The 14,073-nt window shown below is 31.1% G+C and overlaps 1 protein-coding gene across 4 annotated transcripts in view; it reads left to right on the plus strand.

Annotated features, from left to right (window-relative positions):
* The window catches only part of LOC130447935 (potassium voltage-gated channel subfamily H member 8-like), a 103,761-nt gene that overhangs the window by 54,350 nt on the left and 35,338 nt on the right, over positions 1-14,073 (plus strand). For all 4 annotated transcript variants that reach the window (XM_056784991.1, XM_056784993.1, XM_056784992.1 and 1 more), the window contains exons 3-4: positions 3,933-4,166; positions 8,175-8,312. In XM_056784991.1, coding sequence (XP_056640969.1) covers positions 3,933-4,166; positions 8,175-8,312 — 372 coding nt within the window. The remainder of the gene's footprint in view (positions 1-3,932; positions 4,167-8,174; positions 8,313-14,073) is intronic.

The raw sequence follows: 14,073 nt of genomic DNA on the forward strand, positions 1-14,073 counted from the left end.
TCTAGTATTATCCCTCTTTTTTAACATAATCCATTTCATTTATTCATTGAATAAAATTTTTTCATTACTTCAAGTGGTGGCGACAAGATATTATCTTATCTGAAGTATGTCTGAGTATGTCTAGTATATTAATATCATTCACCTATAAAATATCAATCAGTTTGTATCCACACAATAATATATCGCTAGATTGAGTTCAGAAGCGAGTAGACTTGAAAATATGGGACACTTTAAAGTGGCAATTATTTTAACCATAGTGATTCTGGGTATTCATACCTTTGTTAAAGGCGAAGGATGTCACTGCTTGGACTATTGGGATCCAGTTTGTGGAACAGATGGAGTCACCTATAGCAACGAACAATGTTTCTACTGTGCCCAATCTTTGAATAAATCTCTAGAGATGGCCTTTAGAGATGTTTGTCCAGGATGGCCTGATAATTAATCTTCGTTTCTTTAAGTATCAACGATAGTGTATTAATAAAAAAATAACTGTACAAAAGGTATCAATATTATAATGTGTTGTAAGAATTTGTAATAGTAGAAATAGCAGCAAAATGTTTGGTCATTTGTAACTCTTTATTCTCTATAATATACATTATTGTTGTAATTTGAAATTTAATATTTGACAATTTCCTTCCTCTCTTTCCTCTCATCAAAGATATGGATTCTAGCAATCCAAAACAAGTGCAATTTTAACTATATGGAGATGAAAACCAGACTAAAATGCAAATATGATGAATTATAATAGTATCAATGTTCGAAAAACAAATTTCATTTTGTTATGAATTTTTATATCAAAATCGCTATCAGATGTACGTCTATTGACTAAATTTCTACTATTCTACTAACTATGACTTTTTGAAAATGAAATGAAATTGAACGAATCACCAAAAATTCGTTGAAATGGTATTTATAACAATTTCTATTTATATTGAAAGGAATGCTTATTAGATATTTATGGAATATAATCTTTTTACGTTTTAATTTTTCATAGTCGTCTGGATTTTTTTAGATGTAACTTCTCCATTCCTAAGAATGATAAATAATGGATCTATTTTTCAGGTCCTGTCTTCATTTTTCAATATCGAATTCTTTTTCTTTTCATGATAGAAGTTCGGAAATATTTTATCATTTTTAAAATTTCTCGATTCGAAATTACTGAACTATCGATTAAATTCAATTCAGAAAATGTAATTGCGTTGTCAATATTATCAATTGATGTAATTGGATTTTGATAATCCAGATTGATTCGCGAAATTTGAAACATTTGAATTTGTTGTGAAAGTATTCAACTTTCGATTATGCATTCTTGAAGGTTATGAGGTTATAATGAGTATGTAGTTTTAGATTTATTGGGTTGGGCTTCTTTCGAATCAATAATTTGCATTTTGGAAATTGAATGTTCGTAAATTGATTTAAAATAGATGGTCTCTAGTTTTATCTCGAAAGTTTTTTGGGTTTACAATAATTTGTGACTATTTTTCTAATTATATGCACTTGTAAGACGATTTGCATTGCTTTGCTTAGCGATAGCGGTTTCTACTACAAAATTTAGTTCCAAAAATTTTACACTGAAAGAACAGTCTTCGAAGTTAAATCGATATGTAATTGTTGATTTAAGTTTTCAGCATCTCAATATTATTTTATAATGATATCAGCTTGTCAACTGTTCTAATAGAAAAATTCGCAGAAAACGTTATCAGAAACTCAAAATTTGTAATGACTGACTAATCGTTCGTGCTAACAATCTGGAATATTACAAATTTTGTCTCAACACTTTAATTTTGTGAGTTGTATTACCAAACAATATGCAATTTATTGGCTAAAGGATGAAGGATTGAAAAAACATATTTATGATCTCATGTTATCAATCAAATAATAATTTTTATTGGGTCAAACATTCTGTTACATCTTTTGTTGATCGATATTGACTATATCATTCCCATTCCTATCCCCGCTGGATGTGTCTGCAGTACACGATTACCTCCATACATTGGTTCCACTGATTCGGCAACCGATTCGGAAACTGCAGTTTTTTGAACTACAGATTGTCCCATAGGACTGGAATGAGAGCTTACGACTAAAAAAATGAAGATACTTAGCATGAAATTTAACAATTTGATACAATTATTCATATACATAAACATATTATAGTTAACAATGAAACTTGGTTTATGACAAAATTGAGAAAACTTGCCGGGATACCTTGAGTAGGGTTCGTACGATATCTAGTTATATTCGATGAAATAATCAATAAAGTTTTATTACTGGAGGTCTGATAAGAATAATTGGTGCTTTTTAAAAACTCAAAATAACGATCTTAAATTCGAAAATAGCAATAGAATGGCATCTAAAACGTATTCCTTCAACTTCAAGTCATGTTATCCTATGATGAAATATTTAAGAGAAAAACAGACAAACGAGTCAATTGACTGATATACTCACCATGACTTTTTGAGAATGACTGATCATAGTATCCATTTAGGCAAGCTACCATGACCAAATTACAAATGAACCAAGCAAAGTATTTCATTTTTGCAAATGATCTATAAACATGTTATGACGATGAACTGAAATTAAAAGCCACCGTTTCGTATATTTATAGTATCGATAAAATTACATCCGTTAGTTAATCGTTGATGAAAAGCATCATTAACCAAAAATCAGATGATCCGTTGATAATTGACCAGATTATTTCCATTACAGTTGTTATTGCCTTTTTGTTTGTATGAATTCTAGTTATGTAATTACAAAGTGATTGTTCAACCATTCATGTGAGAGAATTTATTTTTAATAACAGGTAAAAATATTTACGTTTTGACATAATTAAAATATACTTAATAATGATAAAAACTGTGGATTATCCTCTGTATTTGTAATAATTCTAATTCAATTATTTTGTGTTATAAGAACTATTTTTTTTGTTAATAAGATCATTGAATTGCTAAGTTACAATTTGATGAAATATTTAATTATGAATAACCTGCCGTTCCTAGGAAAATTTTCAAAAATACATCAAATTGAATATATTCAGTATCAAGATCTATATGTTTTAATAGTTTAATAGTGAAACTCTAAAAACAGGCAAAAAGTGGGTTGGTTTAGATTTTCATTTTGTTCATATAGTCCACACGAATTGGGCCGAAGAAAGTCCTTATCCCGTTAAAGCCTTGCTTCAACAGAAATATACGCAAACCTAACCTAACCTAATCCACGTACTCCCTATGGATTTTCTTTTCGGTTTCCTCCTGTGCTGTCCTTAGTTTCTCTACTCAACCTCGACCTTACTGGCAATGATATTCCTATCAGGTCTACAAGACTTCCGCCTTAATCGCTCTTTGTACGTAGTATTGAATAAGCGCCCAATTTAATTTCGGGTTTATTCCTATTTTACCTGTACTATAACATATAAAGAGAGATTACGCGATTTGCAAAAAAAAGAAGTTGATTTTAAAGTTTAATTGACACTTCCATATATATTCAATATGCAGGGCTGGTCATTATTGAATTTAAATTTAAGTTTGTTACAGTTATTTTTAATAATCTAACTGAATAAAATGTGCGCCAATTGTCCACGATTTGCCCTGTATGATCTATTTTCTAATGAATAAAATGTTCATTCTACAAATTAATATCGATATTTTGTTTAAACTTTGAGTTTCATCGAGAAATTTCTGCCACAAAGACCACAAATTGAGAGAATGGAATATTAATTATCAAATTCTAATTTTAAACAATTCAAAAGCGGGATAAAATTGCTTTTATTTCAATATTTCGCACAATAATCCTATCTGTATGGGTCGAGCTCTTTTTTCCAATTTAATAAATTTTCCCAAGTAACTAAGCTCCACACAGATATTGTCTCATATTCTTATATAAGCCCAAGATTACCCTATATGTAGTTCAATTATCAAATGGACTTTTTGTTCCAGATAGCAACTTTGTACTTGGTAACGCTCAAGTTCCAACCGTGTATCCCATTGTTTATTGTTCGGATGGATTTTGTGAGTTGACGGGCTTTACAAGGGCTCAAATAATGCAAAAAGGATGTGCCTGCAAGTTTCTTCATGGACCGGAGACAAAAGAGGAGCACAAAGCAGAAATTGACAAAGCTTTGGAATCTAAGAACGAGCTCAAATTGGAAGTGATATTTTACAAAAAGAACGGTAAGTATCGATAATATAATATATGGAAAAGAATAATATAATATACGGGAAATAATCCTTATTTTGTTGTTATTTCAATTCGAAATCTAATAGTACACATTCATATTAGTAAGTAAATTATATTTGATTTTCTTAGATGTATCGCAGCATAATTTACTTAAAAGAAGCCCGAATGTATTTTATGGACAGTGTAAGCAGTCGAAGACCATTTATCAGGATTTTGGATCAATAGTGCATGACGGTCCTGACAACACAGATTCTAAAATTCTTTCAGCTAAACCTTCGTATAAAAAGCGATATCCCTGGATGCCACAGAGGATAATTATACCATGTTATTCATGCAAGAATGATAGGATAGCAAAAAAGAATTCAGACACAAGTATTTAAAAAACTTTTTCTGTTTGAGAATTTACTCAGTCGTCGTTCGGAAAATTTTTTAGATACTTGTACCTAGTGCGCAACTTAGAATGGCCGTCTGTTATATCTCACAAAGTATTTTCTTATAGAGAAAAAAATTTCAACAAAAGCCGCCCTGAGAAACACGTGGACATTATTTTCAAAATTGTAGGTCCACCACTAGACGGCTTAATTTGAAAATCTAAGAATAAAAAATCAAATTTCTAATTTTTCTTCAAAATATGTTATATTTGTTTCTTATTGATTGATTTTGGAGCTGGCTATCAAATATGATACACGACTATCTTGAAATACTACTGACTACGTTTCATAGTGATGGTACGAACGAATTCCAGTTAGATGCAGGGAATCCAACATCAAAGAAGTTGCCCTGGAAATGTGTGGTGCAGGATTCTAGTCAGAAAAATGACTGAGATTGCCCGGCGCATTATTCCACATATGTTTGGCACTGCAAGTCTATTTATTTGCGAACCAGATCTTCAGAACTTACTTGCTCAGATTTTTAATCGTGGGGCCGGATAAAAGATGTTAATACACTCTAGACCCACGACAAGAGATGATATGATAGAAAGAATGCTGCCGGCGATACGAAGTATTTTTAATGATGGACGAACAACTAGGGCTACTAATTATGTAGTCAGTTATCTAAGTTGTTAATTGTTAAATTCATTACATGGTTCACTCAATGATTTGTTCTCATTGTTAGTAATATCAACTTTACATCTAGGTAACGTCATCCAACGGCAATAATAAAATTATTATGAGAACATTTTAAATTACAGCAGCTAGGTCAATATAAGAACTTTATCTCTAGAATAAATTATCAATCTCCTTTAGGGCGAATCAGCTTAATACGCGTTTTAAGAAGAGATATCTCGGGACAGAAAAAATATATCGACATGCGGCTTCCGCTATATCAAGGTTAATTCACTTTCCTTTCGAAAGATTGATTGATATATTTTGTATTTCTGGACAAACAACATCAAGTTCATGGAAATCGGATAAGCAGAACCGGCATTATAGCTATTTTTCACAACAAGGTTTCCACTCACATAGACCTAAACTTTTCAGTGGAAAATGCGCAGAATTTGTTGAAGAATTCGATTATTATTTATAAGGTGCCACTTATTTGGGTAAATTTAGAAATTTTTCATTTTATAAATTAAAAATTCGCCCTCAAGTTGTAGATCTAGAATTCTGAAAATAATTTCCACGTCTCTCTCGGAGCCACTTTTGTTTATTATTTTTTCCCTGCAACGTGATTTAATCCGTTCCTGAGATACAACGTACGGCCGTTTTAAGTAACCCAATACCCCGGTACACAAAATATTCGCGTTTGACAAAATCTCAATGAGCTATTGAGTTATTGATCTTCAATTTTGGTATATCTATTACAAAAAAGCTCAAGACGTGATTGGGAAATACAGAATAAAAATGATATACCGAGTTTTCAGGAATCATGACTTCTCATATCAGAAAACAGAAAAACCATTCATATTTAAAAGCATAAATAATGAATTGGAAGCCCAATTAGAGTTTCAAAATATGCTGGGGCTATCTTTCGTAATTTGGAGTTGCAGCAATTAGGAATTTGTATAAATTGCTTGCTCTTAGGTGAAGTAGAAGTTGAAATGTTCAAGCAAAGTCGTTAATCAGTATATCAATAGGAGTTTCATAGTCAGCAGGCGCCTTGCCAGTCATTGTTTGCAACAGCTGTAATCGAACTTCTTGACTTTAGCCGATAGCCTATTAGGTATCGATCAGTACAAGATTCCGGTAATATTTTTTCGTAAATTAAATTTTAACAAGACAGTAAATTTTATCAACCCAGCAATAACTGTAAAAACATCAATTCATTCCATCAATAATTAATTCAAATCGATTTTTCACTATTTATTTATTGACAAAGTAGGTAACCTCAAACTTTATCAATATTCATTGGATCCTTCTTTGGTGAAGTTACTACCAAACTTTTATTTTAATTTTTAATCCTTAGTTTTTAGTGTAGTCTACAAATTCAAATGGAAGTTGATTCGACATACTATTACTAATATTTGTGAACAAGCTTATTCGATCCGGAATAATGTCTAGATCATTGTGATTGAACATTTAATTAGCTAGTTAATTAAAAAGTTTCAAAAGTTATAAACAATTGAACACCTTCGAACAATAGACCTTAGTTTTTTGCTTATAGCTCGTATAATTTTCAGAATTTTTGAGAGAAGATACTCGAGAAAGAAGTTTATTAAAATAAAGCTTTTATTCCCGAAACTATACCTCCATCATTTATAATTGTAATTTGATGCTTAAATTAGGCGTCTGAGTACCATTATTAGGTTGCGCGTATCGCCTTGAAACTACGTCAATTAGAAAAAGAAAATTATAAAAAAAAACTGGGTGAATGAATAATAAAGATCATAGTATAATCTTAATCTTTATCCCCTATATACTAGAGGATTGTTAGTTCAAATCTAAGGTGGATCAAACTCTCTTCATCGTTCCAAACTGAAAGAAGGGTTAAATAATTGTCGTCAAGTTTTTTTGCTTTGTTCATAATAAATTGTTTAAATTAACAATTCTCTTCAATGCTGTGAAAAAGTTTTTTCAAAATATTGAAATAGTCCATTTATTTTTTAAACAATAAATGAGGAATTGTAAGACAAAGTTATATTTTTTTAGTCAACAAATGTCTCTAATTGACTAGTCTAGTTTATATAAAATTTTTATACCATATTTTTTAGCGTTTTCAATTGACTTGAAGTATAATAAAAAATTTATTTAATTCGCTTATTTGATCTCAAGGACGTACAAAGGGTTATTTGCAGCTTTAGAATTATGAATAATGGAGGTACAGTGCCAAGAATTTCTTGTTTGTAATTAATTTTCTCTCTTTTACTTTAACTTTACGAGCTATAAACAAACAACTAAGCACCATTTTTGATGGTGTTCAATTATTTATTACTTTTCTAATTTTTCAACGGCTTAACGTTATAGATAGAATCTTCCAAGCTCTTCGAGTCTAGACCAGAACCTTCCTTAACCATATAAAACACGTCGGCGTGACGTGAGTCAGTTGAGTCGAGTAATCGAAGCGATACGGTTGGAGAAGGATTTTAATTGTACAGCGAAGTAGTGATTGTGAAGGTATTGTGTCGAGCGCGTGCGGTATGCATAAGTATTGTGTCGAGTTCCATAATTATTACGATTTTGGCCTAATGTCACAAAAACGTAAAGTTAATAGTGCAGAGCTTTTCAGTCTAAATGGGAAATTGCATATTTTTTCATAGAATGGAAATGTAAACCACTGTGTTTGATTTGTAATGGAACAGTTGCTGTTTGTAAGGAGTTTAATGTGAAGAGACAATATGATACAAATCATAAGTCAAAATTCAATTCTTACACTGAAAAAATCGACACATCCTCATCTTTAAAATCTAAACTTCAAGGTCAACAATCGATGTTCACTTAAGGTAATATAGAGAGCGAGGATGCCCTGAAATCAACATTTTATGAATTACACTTTCTATTGGATCGAGTGAAAACCTACATCTTGCAGCGAACCCCTTTATAATTGTTACTTTTTTGTTACAGGTACCCCTTTTTGGTGTTTATTGGATATTGTACCAATAAAAAATGAGAAGCGTGAAGTTGTATTGTACCTGGCCTCCCATAAGGATATCACAAATACCAAAATGGCAGAAATGTCTGAAAGTGAAATCTACGATAGCGGTAAGAGTCAAATAAATATATTTTTTCATTCAAATGTACCCTCATTAAGGAGTATCAAAATTAGAACCTTATTTTCTCATTCTATAACTCTTGGCGCGCCGTTTATCTTTACGACGCATTTCAATTTAGAGAGAAAAGGGTGTTGTCAGAAGCAGCACATCTACTCCTGAATACTTGAATTAATCTACATAAAACTGGTCCTAAGTTAGGAATTATAAGCACAGTGGAAGAAATTTTTCTATTATTTTACATCTTAATACTACAAACACGTGAATATCACTTATTCACTCCTGAAAACTACAACATATCTTTTCTTAACCCATACAATTCAAAAGTTATCCTGATCCTTATAGTTTTTCCTACAGTCGTCTCCAGTCTACAGTCATCTGTATAATACAGATGGCAGTACTAGTATTGAGTTCATATGTATTTCAGTTAGCCGTAACTTACAAAGTTGCGTGTATTTTGATAGCTGTCGTACTATTAATTTGGGTGTTGTTGAAGCATCGCAAGTCGATTGGCAAGGTTATGGCATCAGTATTTTGGGATGCACATGGTATAAAATTCCCTGGCCCTTTTTAGGAGGAAAAACCATAAACAGCAACTATTACGCAGCGTTATCGATGCCTTTGAAAGACGAAATCGCAAAAAATGGCCCCCTTTGAAGGGGACAATACACCGTGTCATAAACCAATGCAAATAATGGCAAAATTGCATGAACTTTGCTTCAATTCCTTCTCCAAAATTGGAGGCTATTTTGAGGCTAAAACCAAAATGGTATCGAAAAATTGTTTTTGTTCATAAAGAATTATTATTTCGAGTTGAGCTATTGTGAGAATTATTATGTGATTGTGACAAAAAATCTTTGAAATTTTTGCTTGTTCAATTTTGTTGAAAATTTCGTTTAGACGATGTCTACATTCTGTTTTGTTGGTTTTATTATTGTCCTATACTGTACATTTTGAAGGTCTATTTCGAGGAAGGGATTTTGACACATTCACAATAGGTCCCATTTTTACCAAAGGTTTTTGAGGGTCAGGTTTTCAAAATAATGGGTCAATATTTATACATTATCGTTGTCGATAATATTGGTCGTCGGTACGGGATGTAATATAAATTCTAGCGATGAAGTAATGTTTTATCTATCTAAAAATGCAATTAAAATATTGGGTAATTATACACTTTCGCGGTCACCTGGTTTTTTGGCTCTAGAAAATCGAAAAATGGATGGATTTTAATGATCTTGGTCTCAAAATGTTCCATTTTACGGCGGATTTATTAAAAAAATACGAAAATTAAAAAAAAATAAATATTTTTTACAGTTTCATGACTTTAAATGCAAAAAAAAATGACTTCGTAACTGTTTCTGACGTCGTGGAATCAAGTTCGTATATTTTTTTTCGCAATTTACATAAAAAAATGAATATTTTGAAAAAAAATTTCAAAAAAGTTAATTTTTTTGAATAATTGTGAGTTGTGGGATTTTGTTAATAATAAATTGAAATATATTGACAATGAGTTGCAACAATTGTGAATTGAATACATTTGAAGCACTTACAATATTCAGTGATACAAAACAACCTAACCTAACCTAACCAAAATTATAAAATTTATCTATTTTTCGATTTTTAATGGTCCAAAAACTATTAAGATTGAAGAATATAATACGAAACTATTCACGAAAATTGATTGTTTTTCATCGATTTCATTTTAAGCTATAAAAACTGAAAAAATCATTCTTTTTGGATTTTTTTTAAATTGTTTATTAATTTATGTAGAATACAAAAAAAATATAAGAACTTTATCTGATAACGAGATAATTTTTTGTAAAGGATTATTTTGCAAAACCGTTTTTTTACGATTTAAAACAGTAAAACCATGAGAAATTTTCATTCCAGTTATTTCTACGAATTTTTTTTATAAAGCCGCCGTAAAATGGAACATTTTGCGACCAAGATCATTAAAATCCATCCATTTTTCGGTTTTCTAGAGCCAAAAAACCAGGTGACCGTGAAAGTGTATAATTACCAAATATTGGCTAATCATATGCAAGTGGATAGATTATCTCTAGAAAAAAAAAATAGAGCACAAGCTAGAGCGTGTACCGGAAATATCTAAGGCGAGAGTGTCAAAGAGTAATTGCGAATCAACTAGAGAAAAATCAAAAACACGTTTCCAAAGGAAAAATAAAAGAAGTGAAAATGTGATCATAAAGATTACCTCGTAAGTCGAAACGTCAACATATTAATGTGCTTCACTATTTTACATTTAAAGAAGACCTAAAGTCAAGACAATTTATTGAGAATCGTGTTGAAAATCTTATAATAAAATATTTATTTAATTAACTTCAAAATGATATTAGCTATAAATCTTTCTACATATTATATTGTGTTGATTTCCTTTTTTTCTGAATCTGAATTCCGTCAGTTTGAGGGCGATACGAATGACGTTAAATTCTTATAAAATTTGTTTTTATACAATCTAAAAGTTATACAAACATTATTTAGGTGTGTGTCTAACGCTATCTCCTGACAAGATATGTAGGTAACTATTCTTTTTGAGGTTAGAAATTTTGACGATCAGTTCCACTAAGTCTTCATCCTTCTAGCAATGTCTATTTTGACAGTTATAGCCGAAAACAATAAAGATTGCTATATAAACGAAAATTCCAGATGAGAAAATTACCTATATAAATCTGTGTGGGTGTCAACACGCCGCCGCCGTTAGTTAGTTCATCTTGATTTGAAAGCGATATAAATTGATTCGATAGCAATACAAGTGAAAAAAGAACAAGAAGCGAATGATAATAAACACAGAAAATAAAAAGCCTAAAAGATTCGACATTTTTGTAAATATTAGTACTAGAAAATTTTAAGGCTACTTTCACATCTATCCAGTGACCAAGCGAACAACCTTACGCTCAGCACCTAACAATCGACATTTTTTATAGTTATTTTCTGTTATCTGGTAATTTAAACATGATATTTTATAAATCATCTTATTTATTCGCACTTTTTATATCACGTCGCTTACAGACTCCAGAGAGAAAATTATTTTATATAGGGTGAAAATGTACTAATAGGGAAAGTTAGGTTTTATGTGAATATAAACGTCAGGAGTATAATGCAGAGTTTATTTCAAGAGATATGAAGATAGAAGTTCTCATAGAAACTTTATACACCATTTTCATTTTTCTTTTTCACGAAATGTTTAGACTACAAATTTTAAGTTATCTATTTTTCAGCTGTTAGATTTATCCTAATATATCTTCTACTTATTCGCTTTCTATACCAATCGATTGAAATTGTATCTACATTGTTTCGAAATACAAAATAGATTGTTCAATTCAAAAGATCACTCAGTAATAGGGTGACATCTCACAAAATTGAAAACAAATTATACCCTGAGAGATGTTCACTTGCTGAACGTATTTTAAATTGACCTCTCCATAGATTATCTACCAGCCATTATTAGTATTAACTTTTAACTGAAGGGATGTCAATTTTAAAAACAGAAAAAAATCATATCTGATATCATTTTAGAAGTATCTTCTTTTTATTAATGAATAAATTGTTTCATTACACAAATTTTTGAGACGATTCTTAATCAATTAACATAAGTGATGTGTTCATATTTTCATTCAATATTTATAACCAAATTCATATATAAAAATATCCGAGATCTCAGAATATATATTAAAATGAGTACAGTTTGGTATTTAATTGCCACAACTCCACAATAATCATCTTCTAGTCCCAGATCCGGCTACAAAAAAGAGGGTCGATTAGGTGCGCGCTATTTCAGCTTGTAAACTGGCGACCTCAACTTAGTACATTTCCAAACTCCACTTCTTAAGGTCAGCATAGGTCTGATATGAAAATTCCAGCCGGTTTTCCCGAACGGAAAAATTAATATAAAACCTCACAACGTGCGCGCACGAAACTTTTTTATTATGTTTTTGGAATCTCAACTAAGAGCGGTGTAATAGAGCAAGAAGTTTTGCAAGCCAGTAAACTTCTAACAAAAATTGAAGTATATCGGCGTATATTTGAAATTGAAATTTTTCATATTCGGTTTAATGGAATATTATCTTATAACGCTTACTCATTTCCACCTACTCGAGCCGCCACCAACAACGCAAAAAACTATTTTTTTTTAAATTCATTCACTGTGCCGATTATCAATTGATTTTGATCAAATTTCTGAGGATCAAACTTCTGGGAATAGTTATACTTTTTGATAAAGTTGCTCAGTATTGACTAGCGGCTCGTGGTACCCCAAGAAACTTTGAGGAACATCGAGGCAAGATGGTAATCTCGGAGCTCACCTCTATCATATCACTTTTAATTCACTATGATACTTTTCAGATGCAATATTATAATGAAAGAGGCACTTTCGATCACTTCTTACGAGGATTTTCCGGCCTGCAAAACTTGAGGTTTAAACCTCGCGTTACAAAAGGCTTCACGCGCGCACGTTATGAAGTTTTTCAGCCAATTTTTTCGTTCGAGTAAACCGGCTGGCATTTTCATATCCGATCTGTGCTGAACTTAAGAAGTGGCGTTTGGTGATGTACTAAGCTGGGGCCGCTAGTTTACAAGCTAAAATAGCGCACCCTCTTTTTTGTAGCTAGCTCCCCGTCTATTCATCACCAATTATGTGTTCATGTCATTTTGTGAGTTTCATAAATTTTTGGTCGAACAAGATTCAATCAAATATATGTACAGGGTATGTCATCATTGTTGTAATTTGTGAATAGCTGAAGAACTATTTTTTCTTAAGTATAATAATGACTGATTGACTGATTGAGTGATTACAAATATTTTCTCATATCAGTTAGTAAAGTTTTTATAAAGTATATACAATTATATAATGAATACATTAATTTTCTTTGATTGAAATAACTTCATAACCCATAGATGATATTTTCTCCTCCCACAGTTGAAAAATCATCAAATCACTTGATCACAGCGTCTACAACAGAAACCTATAGGATTATAGAGATTTGACCTGTCAACCAATAAACTCTTGAATTATAATTGATACCATAGAATCTTTGGAATCTATAGAAAACGTTTCATGAAAGATAAAGGGAGGATTAGAAAGAGGCCCAGAAATATTTGAAAATTAACATTTGAATGTGTCCAGAACCCAACTAATCACAAAACATTTAGTGCCGGCTTTTTTAGAAAGATTGATCTGACTGACAAATGGAGAAAAACATGAATTTAGTAGAAAAAACTCTCATTAATTTAGATCAGCAATCTCAAAACATCGATAGATATATCTTACCATACGAAAAAATGTGTATTTCTATTAAAAAAATCATTAAGAATTTATGACAATAAAGATAGGTAAATACTGGCGAATAATTATACAACTAAACACTCTATCCAACAGAAAAATCATTGGAAATATTAAAGCGCCTCATATTAATTTAAGAATAAAAATTTTTTGTATGATGACCGCGTCATTTTGATTTTTGAACTGAAAAAATCAATACTGTGTTGTTTGTTCATTGATTTGGTTGAATTTGTGTCTGGAACTGGTTTCCTTTGGGACGTTTCAATTAATAAAATTAGTTACAGAAAATCCATATTTGCAAATTTTGTGATTTTTCATCAACTGTTGACGTTGAGGACATTCCTAGATTTCGATAAGATAAACATTTATTCTTGAGCACTTCATTCAATACTGCATAAATTATGGCGTTCGGTGCATTTCTTAGAACCTTTAAACTCAGGGCCGGATTAAGATTTAT

The sequence above is a fragment of the Diorhabda sublineata genome, chromosome 8 (assembly GCF_026230105.1).
Source record: "Diorhabda sublineata isolate icDioSubl1.1 chromosome 8, icDioSubl1.1, whole genome shotgun sequence".
Lineage (NCBI taxonomy): Eukaryota > Metazoa > Arthropoda > Insecta > Coleoptera > Chrysomelidae > Diorhabda > Diorhabda sublineata.